Below are 13,850 nucleotides of genomic sequence, written 5' to 3' on the forward strand. Positions count from 1 at the left end.
ATCCAAACTTGGCCCCCCACCCCAAACAAATTTCAAAAGCAGTTCATTATATTCAGTATTTTGGTATATGTATTAAGTTAAAGAATTATTGCTTAATAATGACTTTCAGAGTGGATTGGCAATGGAACACCCAGGGATATGCTATTCAATATCTAAACAGCGCCGCTGAAATAAAACTGATTTACACGGTGACGGGAAGTCATGTAAGTGAGTGTGGCTTAAAGGCACAGAACAGCTATAAGTGCCAATCAATATGTGAGAGATTCAGTAACAAGTGATTCATTATGTTGCTGATCTCTATAGACACAGCTACTATGAGTTTTAGAGATTTTGATAGGAATTTAAACATTGTAACTAGCATAATTAAATATGACTAGAAATTCAATATACAGTGTATTGTCATGGGAAGATTCTGCAGCGAAACATTGCAGTTTTTCTGTAGTTTATTGCGCAAATGTCTCACGATGTTAAAAAAGGGAAAAAAGTGCAAACCCGCACGTATCATGCGACACTAAACATGACTTTGTTACATTGCACGTTGAATTCGGCAAGCCACGTTAAGTTCATGTAATATCGGAAAAAAATAAACAGTTATATTATATCTTTTACATTCAAATAAAGGGTCAAGAAAACACAACCAGTTCATTCATTATGCTGGAATGGAACATCAAGATGGGAAACAGTCTCTCAAGCAGTGCTCTGTTTGTATGCTGCACAATTTGCCAAAAGCAGTAGGTCATATCCTATATGCATACACAAATTTCACATAATATGCACAATGTATTACAGTGCGTAGTGGATACTCCAGCAATAGTACGAGTAGTATGATAGTGGACCATGAACATAACATTAAGACCACAAAAGGACTAATTCTGCCCTCTATTGGATAATAAGAGAAGGCATCTGAATGCATCAGCTCAAAATCAAAATCTTTAGATTGGAATGATAACACCTCATGAAGAATAACCAAAAACACTGTTTTTCCAACTTGTAAAATCTGCGAAAAGAGCCTTTACATTCAATATATTGTGTAAATATGTTGTGTGTAATGATGTGTGACGTACAGTGTGCATCAAAGTACTGTATATGTCCTAGCTGGAAATAAAATGTGTCCTAACAGAAAGTATCGCAAAGCCCAGTGAGCAATCAATGTGTGAGTGTGTGACGGCCGTTGGGAGTCTGTAACAGCTGTCAGGAGATGATGATGATGATAAATGGGGCCGATGGTCTTGTGTGCTTTTGTAGTTGTCGTTTCGATGGGCCTCTGACAGTGGCCTGTCGGGACAAGTTGCCGGTGGAATAGGAAAGTGGAAAGTTTGACAGGTTTGGAAGTGAACTAAAGAGTCCGCCCATGCAGAAAACATAAAAGGTGCTTTTGTACAAAGATAAGGAGCTTCGATAATAGGAAACTTTTATAACTGACATTATCCTTCACATAGAACATGTCCTGGCAAGTTACCATTGGTAAGGTAACAAATGATAACAGATGATCTTATGATGTTAAACACTTGGACTAGATGAATCCCCGATTAACTGTTTCCCTGCCATTGACGGAATTTTCCAACAATTCATGTTTTCTCTGTTATACGGTAGGGGACCCTATTACACATCTTCTGAAAGAGTACAGAATCTCTGGGTCCGAAAACAAGCTAAGGGTACGTTTACACGACAACGATATGCTTAAAACGAGTTTTCCGCATACAGAGGACACCTTGGTCCAAACGATCCCCATTCACAAGGATCCATGAAAACGACTAAAAATGCTGTATTCTTTTGCCAGGCCACTAGATGACGATGAAACTGTAGATTGAACACGTAATACGCATGTGCATGACGTCATCGTTTTCGGAGATTTGCATTTTTGTAGTTTACATGGAGACAGTTTTCAGAAACATGCCCTTTGAAACCCGTTTTCAAAAGTTTGCGTTTTCAGCCACCCAAAACGCCGTTGTCGTGTAAACGAACGGCCAAATCGTATAAAAAGATTTACGTTTTTAGTTGAAAATCCTGAAAACCTGAAAATCATGTAAACAGCCCCTAAGAAGAAGCAGAAACCAGCGATAATGGTTGGTTAATTCAAATTAAGACGTTAAATTAAATTGGCAACAATAGACGGGATGTTGAATTTGAATTTGAATTGGGATGAAAAGCAGAATTTATTGAATTGCAATCTACAGGAATTCAAAATGTATTTCATTATTCAAACAAGTTTTGAAATAAACCTTAAATAATTATATCATTATTAATGCAATTAATAATGCAAGTCTGCTTCATGCTGTTTGCCTCTGGACTGCAGGGTAAATGAATGTAATAAAGTATTGTTCCACAATGATAAGAAAATATTAAATTCAATAAAATACAACGATATAACACATTAGTTTATCCTTTTGTTCAAATGCATAATCTTGTTTGCTTAAATTTTGGAATTAAATTGAGATTTCATTCTCAATTGAGTTCTGAATGTGGCACAACACCAATGAACCCAACTTTGAATTCCTTCAAGGAAATGAGCTATGTAGAGTAAGATCTGTGTATGGGGAATTCCCTAATGCTCACACAGCCGTGAGGAATAATCCGACCAGTCGGAACAAATGAGGATAAATTCATTTAAAAGAAATAGTAAAGCAGCATGCTATCAAAATCAAATCAAGACAGCTTTAAACTGACCTTTAATTGAAACATGTTGCTATGTAAATGTTATGGAATCCAGTTGATGTTGTAAATTGTTTTTATGTGTTAATGTCCTTCAACAAGTAATTACCAGTAATTGCCCCTTATTGAGACAGCAAAGACTTGCAAGCTTAAATAAATCCATGAGAAATGTTCACATAATTAGATTCCCAGCATTTACATGTACATATCTGTGATTGCGGAAATTAGCATCACAAGAGATTGGTCATGGCAATTTAGCACTTAACAAAGAGTATAAAACACTTTAACAGAATTAACTCAAATACTGACCTCGGAAATTTGATACTGGATTAAGTGAAATCCAGTATAGTTCACAACTCATCCCTTGATTTGTAAAAGTAAACAAATATGACATTTTGAATAATAAACTTACAATGGAAGTCTTGGGCAAGACATTCTACTCGTTAAATAACAAAAAGTTGTTTTTTAGATTAATATAATAATTTGCAGCATAAACGGTGTATATTATATGAATAAATAATCTTTTTAAGATCAAAATGTGAGATATGAAAATAATGTTCTAATGCTTCAGTGTTAGAGAAACATCTTCACTTGTTAATGCCATTGGGGCTTTACACAAACCACAAAACACAAGTCCTTCATTCGTGAGCAAGAAGCAAGCTGAATGTCTGCAGCACCAGCCATTTAATTTGATCTAGACTTTGTGCTATGCGATTAGACAGTGATTCGAGAGATAACCTCACATACATGAAAGAGTCAGACACAGCCAATAGACTGATCTCTGCACTATAAAACAGCCATCATAAACATACATTTCAGGAGCTTTGTGAACAATACGTGATTCATTAAGGGGGATCACACATGGTGAGTCAGGAGATGTTGTACATCTTTTACCAGCAGCAAAAATGACAGTACAACATGTTTTCTTTGAGTCTGGATTAAAAGAAGTCTGGATAGAGCTCTGCGATTAATTTGTTCAGTCTTGAAATATTATTGACTTTAGCTAACATTATGGAACAAATCTCTCTAACAAATTAAACTCATATTTTAAATAGCAAAATCTCCAAACATTCCAAAATATGCTTGGAGTTTGAAAGTATTCCTTCATGCAAATATTGATCTTTACAAGAGCACAGCAAACAGCCACTCAGCGATATTGACGGAATTGTTCACCAAAAAAATAAAAGGTCTGTCGTAACTGACTTAAATTATTAAATTCGATGTAAATGATGCAGATACGTCATCTTTGAATCTGAACATGGGGGGTTAGACGCAAGCTTCAGGGACTTTATCGTTATGACAGACATGGTCACTATTAAAATTTGTTTTATGAAAAATTATACTCATGTTCCTCCAACAAAATGGCTTAGAATGACCGGGTATTGACTTTTATGTTTTTGGGTGAACTTTTCCTTGAGTCTTTTTTATAACTTTATAAAAAGAACTCACCCACACTGATGTAGTTGCCAGCCAGAAAGAAGTTCCAGTGTAAGACTGTGCTGCTGAGGGAAGAATCCGTGTCATTGGTGAAACCTAAAGATCTCATCGACAAACTGGGAGAATCCGTACTGATGCTCTGACTGCCAGAGAACAGGGAGGTGTTCAGAGATACTGTATCCATATTGCTTAGTTTCTTTAATTCAAAGGGAATCCAAAACCATTAAACAACCCCTGGAACAGTCATGTATGATTTAGGTTCGACAAATTCCTGAAAAAAGCTGTCTGTTGTTTCCCAATGGTGCTCTTCTCCTCCTGGTTTCCAGTGTACAGCAGGAAGTTTAGCAGGTGTTCAGGCAGAGTCAGCTGGTGGGATGTCTGGGTTTGAGAGTGATTAGGGTTTGAGGTGTGGTACAACCATCTGAAGGAGCTTCACAGCCAGTAATTGACCTTCAGACAGGACGAGGTCAGTGTACTGATGGCCTGGAACAAAACCACACCTTCAGCGGGATGCACACCTGTTAACAAAGGGAAAATACAAGGCTTTACAAACTACTCAAACATTGTATAAACATGTACTTCTTATACAATGTAAAATGAAGGATTTCCTTTGAAAAAATGTATTCTCAAATAATTCCAAAAGAAAGTAACACATCAAATTAAACATGAAATATTGAAGTAAAACACTTGAAATAGCATTTTCTTGTAAAACGTGTCTAATCATTTTTATTTCTGTCAGGACCACTACCGTCAAATATGATTGACAATTAGCATACAGTTTGGATTGGCGGTATGGTTCCGTTCTGGGCGAGAACTCCCTGCGCATCCATGCAGCCTAGCATGGATAAGAGCAGGGAGAGCAGCAATAACCCCCCTTGGGGTAAACAGAACAGAACCAACATGAACATTTGCAAATATATTTAATTCAAGATTTTAAAGTACAACATTATTCAATAATTATTCTGATTCAAGGGGAATCAGAATGTCAAATCCTGACAGGGCGAGAGGAGGAGCTGGGGATGGAGGAGGGTAATTAGCTCCTGAGAAACGCGATAGCTGCTGCTGTTAATACTGAAGGAGCTTATATGTATATGGTGAAAGGTGTCGTATTACTATAGTTAGATGTGGATCAGCTGAGGGTCAGCTGATGCGAGCGTGACTAACGTGACCTGCCAGAACTAACGCTACGCTTGATTTTATTTCGAAAAATCTTTTTTTTTACAGTGCATTTGCAAAGACACTATCTAATAATATCATAAACAAGGAATGTGATTTTGAATAACATTAACAAATACAACACTATCACCATAAAAATACCCAACAATTATTATTTAATTTTTTTCAATATGTGGTTTTGTGCTTAATTAAACAAACATGACATGCATTAATGATTTCAACCAATACATTTTTCGATTAATTACTCTGTTTTGATCAATCGTCTTTGAGCTCATTGATAGGGGCTTTCGCACCAGGTAGTTCTAGGAACTTAGTTCTAGGAACTATACCAGGATGGTTCCCCGAGAACTAATAGTTCCCTTAGGAACGTTTTCCTGGTTGCATTCGCACCGCCAGTAGGAACTCTGAAGTGACGTAAGCCGCGCTTGTTGTTGTGACTTTTATTTTGGCGCCGTAGAGGTTGACGTTTCGTAGAGGTTGAGAAGTCCATCTATCACTGTTTTCCATGTTCGTAGAGTTAGTTTGTGGTGTTTCGAGTGTGCTCGGCCAATCAGCGTATACTAACGTCACTGATAGTTCTTACTGTGCTGATTTAGACCCTAGTCTGAAGTAGGAGCTAAATTAGTTCCTCTGAAAGGAGTCTAGGTATTTCCTCCAATAGTTCTAGGAACTATGGAAAGATTCCTCCGGTGCGAAAGCCCCTTATGTGTGAGAGTGAAACAGTCATCGAGTGCATTTTAAACATGCACTTAAGCTTAGAGCCTCAACAGCAATGTACCAGAGTTCGTTCTCAACCTAAAATATAAAGATTTTGAATGTCTGTGATGGACTGGCCATCCGTCCAGGATGTTCCCCACTTGCGGCCCGAGATAAAGCAGTTTGGAAAATGGGTGGAATTTCAAGTGAAAGTGACATGATGTGAAGGCCAAGTATGGTAACCCATTCTTGAAATTTGTCCTCTGCATTTAACCTATTAAAGTTAGCGCACATAAGGAGCAGTGAGTAGTGAACACACAACACACAGAACGCAAACCATGGACACACACACCCGGAGCAGTCGGCAGCCATTTTTGTTAGGTGCCTTGCTTCAGGTTTTCAGTCTGACTCTCTAACCACTAGTCCACGACTGCCCCGATGTTATACTTAATAATGTGAGTTTTACAATACCTTATAAAAAGCAGTCTGCATGCTGGTACCATGGTACAATGGTTATATTAGATGGTCCTTTAATGTATACCATAGTACTGACTTATACCAAAGACTTTTAGATATACAAAGGCGTGCACTCATATTACTATGAATGGGAGAAAGTACAATGCGCAATATGGCAGAATAAGTCTCGCCTTCTGCATAAAATAGCAAATCGCCAATTGGTAAAGTCATTGCGCCACTGCAGGTGCCCTTAGAAGCTCCGTTGTTTCAGAAACAGTCAGTGTTCTGAGTAGCGCATGTGCGCTTATGACTGCATTTGCGCATTGGCAGGTCCAGCCTGAAAAATTCTGTTTTTTTTATTTTTTTTTTATGATTTGAGCATTTAGAAACAAATTTTATGAGACAGTTGTTGACAGATTTTATTGACAGATTTCCATCTGTAACGTGAGAAATGCTGGTATGCAAGAAAAAGTAAGGGTATACGCTGAAATATAGAAGTGCCGGAACTGTGGTGCGTACCAGCCTTCAAGCACTTCGAGCACTGACCATATGCTAAAGACCCCCACCACCACGACAAAACGATGTTAAAAAACACAGTATTATCTTGGTACCTCATCAAGTAGCCTACTACAATGATACCATGTCACAGAAACACATACATATGAACATAGGAATGAATGGAAACTTTCATATTACTGTAGGGATGAAAAACAAATGATGTAATCACTCAAGTCTTATCTTTCATTTTTGCGTGGCTGCCAATGAAGTCTATACTTCAAGAGAGAAACAACAATTGAACACTCCCTTTGTAATCATTGCTGATCTCTTACAGGACCTCTATCTGAATTCCACTCTCCACTCTGTCAGGAGAGGGACTTTAATAATAATAATAATTTGTTAAATTTATACAGCGCTTTTCTCGGCGCTGATAGCGCTCTACATGGAAGGGGGGAACCTCCTCAACCACCACCAATGTGCAGCATCAACCTGGAGCTGTGCTAGAGACATGTCAACTGCCTGCTAACCTGAACAATGGCTTGAATGTTCACTTCGAGTGCTTGTTGTGTTTGACGTGACATGTTGATACCTGAGGATGCAGGACTGGACGTGTCAGCAAAGTAACACCTGGCCTCAGGTAACAGATAAGACGATGAGAGGGGTTAAAAAACCAATCCCCTCCCCCTCTAAAACACCCCAGTCTCAGCTAAAACAAATCTGTCTGGCTTAAATTCCTCAGAAGACAAAACAATGGATGTCTATTTGAAAATGCTTCACTTGATGCCTGTATATCATTTTATTTATTTTTTTTATTTTTTTTGAGGGACGTGACAAATTATTGTTTGCGATAATCAACGGCATTTGAAGCATTCTAAGATTTACTGCATGCATTTTTTTTTATAAACTGTAAAGCATGATGTCTTTCTATGAAAAACAACCAGCTATAAAGCTCTATAATACTTATATTCATCACTACACCTTAAGAGTATAAAACATTATTACTGTGACACATAAACAATTCATTTTAAGTTAAATTATATTATAATGCACTATACTCTTTCACAAGAACATACAACCTATTAAACTATGTATTATAGGGCATTATGAATGCATTGTCATGCATTACAAATATCTTAAATGCACTATGTAAATAGACATAAATATTGTCTAATAACTTTAGCTGGATAATATATTTATTCTAGAGCTGCTGCAAAGCCAAAACAATCTCTTTTACTTTAATTTCCTATTATCCCTGTAAAGCTGCTTTGAAACAATCTATATTGTTAAAGCGCTAAATAAAGGTGACTTGACTTGACTAATGTGATATAGTATGAGTGAATCTCATTCACCTGTTCCAAATTATATGTTGTAAATAATTATTGGGTATGTTGCTTCAAAACAAGTAAGTCAAGACAAGTTGTACTTGTGGTAATTTTTGTGCAAATTGTATTAATTTCTTCAGTAAATCTGGATTGTGGACTTTTTCTTACAATATTTTTGAACTGACTTAATTTGTGATTTGGTGTGCAGATTCTACTTTATTCCCGCCATACGTAAGAAATTATATTTTGCATAAAGAAAGAAAAAATACAAATGGGACATTATTTATATGGCAATTAAGTGCATTCTCACCCTCACATTATGTATAATGTAACAAAATAATAATACTTTATTTTAATTAAAATAATATAATAATGCTTTTTATTTTTGTTGTCTGTACGTTATTATTTATTGTGATCGCATTTGTTGTACTATGTGTAATTTATGCTGAATCAAATGCTAAAAGATTATATTACAGTAGAGCATTGCATTAATAAGAATCTAATGAGAATCACCTCCTGGACAAGTTACAGTAATGATAATTTTGGGGGAAATGTGTGTAATTATCACAAAATTAATGTCACAATAAATGCTTCACATGAAATACTTGTTGAAATGTAACCTGTCCGTGAGGTTCACTCGTCTATTCAATATTAATGTAACATCAAAGGTATCTGAAGATTAATGACTGAAATAGGTCAGAGATTGGAATGAATCAGAAGCACTGTTTACATACTCTCTCATTCACTCCAGGTTCAAAGCAGAGGCAGAGACAATTGAACCCTTAGTTTTATAGGAAGTATAAAGGAAGATGTATTGCCTCACAAAACATCTATTCGGACGCTGGCACCTCTTTAAATCTGCTACTGAAAGACACACAAAAGCCATTGTGTGTTCAACCTGAGCCCAACACTGACAGGAAACACAGTGAGTATGCAAATGTTTGTCCTTAATTTCCTTCCCCTCAACATAATATAAGAAAAACAAAAGGAGTGTCATTATCAATCAAACGTGCATATCATTTGCTTTCAGATAAGTGAAGCCATTTTTGTGAAGCAATAACAAAGACACATGGTTGATCTTAACATCCCCCGAGAACAAGCCTGCACTCAACACAATGCACTCAATCCTCAACGTAACATGAGATCTGGCCAATCTGGCTGAACCAAACACACACCATCACAGCACAAACAACATTCCAGTATCTGAAAGCCAAACGTCTGTATAACTCTACTGGTTTCTAGTTGTTTTTCTTTCTTTTCCTGTTGTCCATACGGAAAAATAGATCAGTGATGGTGCACGGCAAATAGCAGATGTGTGTTGACAAGCTAATGGCGTACCAGCTGGCAGGCCGGTGACCGTGGCGTCGATCGCTCAGTTTCTCCCCACTACACAGAGAGAATGACACAATAGACCTTTTATTTCAGTTTCAACCAGTTCGCACCGCAACTCACAAGACGTCCTACATCGCAGTGTTTGGGTTGAGATTTCCAAAGGAAACAGGGAGCATAACTGTGTCACCCACACTGACAAACAAAATCTACTGTAAATGGAACTAAAGTGACTCAGATGAATTATAATCATTGCACATAAACATCTGAAATGACATAGATAGAAGGGTGTTCCCTGCCTAAGTACACCGGTTAGGTTTTAATTTATGGCTGTCTGATTCATGTTTAGCCTGAAGCACTGGCCAAGTGTAACAGACACAGATTAAATCAGGTTTCTCCAATGAGTATGCAGGAAAAACTGTTTATATAGAGGAATCACAGGAAACTTGTGATAATATTACATTAAAAATAACATATTTTTCCAACAAATTCTCTATAGTGTAAAAAAAATTACATTACATTTAATTTGTAATGAATATACAATAAAAATTATGGTAACACTATTTTACAGTGTTCTTGTTACATATGTTACATGTACTTACCATAGTAATAACAGTAAATTATGCATAATTACATGCAACTAACCCTCAACCAAATCCTAATCCTACCCTAACTCTATAGTAAGTAGCCTACATGTAGTTGCTTAATATTACTCAGTGCTTAAATATATAATTACACTGACACCTTGAAATAAAGTGTAACCAAAATTATAGTATTACAGTAATGAGAGTCTAATGAGAATAATCATTGATAATATTATAAAATTAGCACAAAAAAAACACATAAGATATATATTTTTTTTAAATATATAAAAAAATATATAAATATATTTTTAAAAATTACGTGAATGAGAATTTGTCAGGAGAAATGTGCTGAAATGTCATGAAAATGATGATACAATGCAAAAAAACTAAGTAACAAACTATTTCTTTATAGAAGATATAATTTCACTTTACTTCTGATTTTGGGGAAAAATGTAACCTGGACATGTTTTTGTGAGATTAACTCGCACAATGTCACATCACATTCACAGAAAACACACCAACAGACCCCTCAAAAGTTTATCGTGTCTTTCTTTCTTTTCATTCTTTCTACCTGAGCACCCAGATGAGAAGTGTTGAGTTTCAGAATACAAAACTCCCAGAGAAAAAAAAAAAAGCCCAAGTGAAACTAAGCAACAAACTTTCCAATCTTTCATCCACAGTTCTACATGCAGGAATGCGCCAGAAAATCTTTTCTGAGTAAACTCGCCCGAGTAAAATCTCCTACTAAATGTTGAAAAGAATAAGTAAACTGTGAAAGTATTGCAAGTCTCACGTTACCTTTGTGAAAGTGGGTCTTGTAGGAACAGAAGCAGGTAGTTCACAGATGATGTGTTAGTGAGTAAAACACTTCTCCAGGCACTTGTTTAACAGCTCTGATCTTCTTTTGTACAAAGAATAAGCCTTTTTTATTGCAGGCAAAAAGCTTCAGGCACACAGACCCATACTGCAGGTAAAGGAAGTTGTCATTTGAAAGCTCTTTGTACACAGTGGGTGTTCCCTTATGGAGCAACAGTTTTCCCTGCGTCGAAATTGGACAAGTAAAGGCAGAGGAGTCTTTGCACAGGTGGGCGGGATATGGGGTGGAGTGCAGACAACTACAGTGTATGGGAAATAGACATATTGTCTGCAAGTTTTAAAGGAAGTTTATTCTCATATCAGCATTTTATTTTGTTGTTTAAATCATCTTGAATTGAGTTTGAATCATGGTAACACTCTATTTTGATGGTCCCCTTTAGACATTCTGTTAACTATAAGTAACGTTGCAACTACATGTCAACTAACTCTCATTAGAGTATTAGTAGACTGTCTACTTAATATCTGTTAACACTTTATTTTGATGCTCCCCAACAGACATTCCACTGACTAGAAGTAGCTTTGCAAGTGCATGTCTACTTATTCTACTAACTGTCACCTTAACAGTCTACTAATACTCTAACGACTGGTAGTTGCAAAGGTTGCAAACTCTCTCTTTATATTGTATGGCATTAGCATACAGCAGAAAGGTGTTGCAACTTTTAAAATCCCGTCATTTTGTGTGTAGAGACGTGTTTCAGATTGGCCAGGTAAATGGGTTAAAGGTAAATCAGTTACTTTCTAAACACATTAAATGATGTTATGCAACCATGGTAATATGAATGTAATGACTAATCTTGCTCTATGGGATTCTTTAATAGAAGCAACCAAGTGTGCAGTGCTCAACAAAGCAATTTGCTTGATATTGTCTTGAAATTTTCACAGTAACACATTCAGCAGGTGCTGTCTGCACTGCATTCATAAATCTGCACAAAAAGGGTTCAAAGTCCTTTGATGTGACTTCCCATAACACCATTTCATATTTTATTGGCCCATTATGTAAAGAAAATGTTTCCAAATGAGCAAAGTGTGATATTTTACTGGACCTTGTTAGAACTCGAGTAGTGGTGCAAAGCAGCATGTCTACTTCTTATGCCACCTATAGGCTATTGTCATAGGTTGTACCTGAATCATGTAATTTATCCATAAAAATTATATTATAAAAAAAAAAATATATATATACACACACACACACATATATATATATTTATAATTTTCATTACTGATTTCTTTTTGTTAGGGGCTTTCAGTATTTTCTCACCCAGGTTCTCATATTCTCATAATATAAAAAAGTGCGTTTCTGCGTGTAAGTGTATAATATTTTCCACAAAGAACATTATCTTGCAGTATTGTCAACGTTGTTCAAATAACTACTTCTTTCTGTCTGACAGAAAGAAATGTATGTTTGTTTATACTCTATATTCAACAATCCCTTGTGTAAAAGAAAAGTACACTTTAGTACTTTTAAAAATAACACTCATTATGGAAATAATATACTTAAAAGAAGTGCGAACTGAATGTAATGTTTTTGATCACATAATGGCTTGTTAATTGCAATTAAATGAAAATGCATCATAGTTTAAATTTACATTAAATGCAATAAGCTGAACTTTAGAGTGCATTTTGAACACTTAAGCAGGACATAAAAACATTTGTATATTTAATTTCATAATTACATCTATCGTCTTTGAAATATGGTTAAAGTGTAATGCCAAATGTACTGACAAGAATATATGTTAAACTTAAATATACTTTAATGTCATTTCTATTGAAACTTGTATCATGTATTTAAATATATTTGTAATTACACATTTGTAATGATGAAGTTACAATTTTAAACATTTAAAATATATTAACTTTAAATATAATATTAAATAACACACTACAGTTAAAATTATAATCAAGTATGTGCAATATGTGCTTTAGTAGTCGACACATCAAAATAAGTGTACTTTAAAGCACGCAAGAGTTTATCGAAACAATGTACTTTAAAGTAAAACATTTGACATTATTACAAAGTTCACTTTTTAAAAGTGCACTTAAGTGTGTTAAAAAAAATCATGGAAGGTCTCTCTTAGGGGAGTACACTTAAGTCTTTTATTTAAGGTGTTTTATTTAATTAAATATTATATTATCTGCAAGTACAGGATTTTTATTTTATTTTAAATACTTTTAAGATTTGAAGTACAGGTCTACTAAAAGTTCACATTCAATATAATTAAGTATATCAGTTCCCTGCAGTACCTTCATACATCTAGATCCAAGGCCTGGCTAAAAAACTAAAGCGAGTTCTCTGCTACTACAACACTTGTGCATTCCTAATAGAAGCCTAGTATCTCTATGCACATGAAATTACCAAGCATACTCTTAATTCCATGATTCATAGCATCCTACCTCAGACGGCTCTATTGCTGCTCCATCCACGATCAGGTCTCCTCAGCTGTCCTCTGACCTCTGCACAACCTCACCTCTGCCTGCAAGAAGTCACATGGGAGTCTCAATGAGAAAGAAAGACATCCCTTGCTCAAGTGTAAACAGTAGAGTGCTCCCTTGACTGCACTGTGAGTAAACAGCCTTCTGCAAGACTGCAATCTGACCTTAATGGGTTTCGTGATCAGCTTTAGGAAAGAGCTGAATAAAGTTGTTTAGCGTGTGTGTTAAGAATTTCAATAGTTTGGACTGATCAAAACGCATTAGTGTAACAAAGAAACAGGTTTTACAACCTTGTAAAAAGAGCTGACTTGTGAACAGCTAAATAGAGAGAGCAAATGAAAGTGCACGGATACAGAAGAATTATGCAAATAATATAGAGATCATAAATGGATTT

The 13,850-nt window shown here is 35.8% G+C and overlaps 1 protein-coding gene across 1 annotated transcript in view; it reads right to left on the reverse strand.

Moving 5' to 3' along the window:
• Nucleotides 1-11,195, reverse strand: part of LOC309513541 (1-phosphatidylinositol 4,5-bisphosphate phosphodiesterase eta-2-like) — a 140,317-nt gene extending 129,122 nt beyond the window's left edge. Inside the window, exons 1-2 of the mRNA XM_082189435.1 lie at nucleotides 10,949-11,195; nucleotides 4,102-4,607 (exon numbers count right to left, since the gene is read on the reverse strand). Coding sequence (XP_082045561.1) covers nucleotides 4,102-4,273 — 172 coding nt within the window. The 5' untranslated portion in view covers nucleotides 4,274-4,607; nucleotides 10,949-11,195. The remainder of the gene's footprint in view (nucleotides 1-4,101; nucleotides 4,608-10,948) is intronic.
• Nucleotides 11,196-13,850: the final 2,655 nt, after the last annotated feature.

The sequence above is a fragment of the Leuciscus leuciscus genome, assembly GCF_965113295.1.
Source record: "Leuciscus leuciscus genome assembly, chromosome: 13".
NCBI lineage: Eukaryota > Metazoa > Chordata > Actinopteri > Cypriniformes > Leuciscidae > Leuciscus > Leuciscus leuciscus.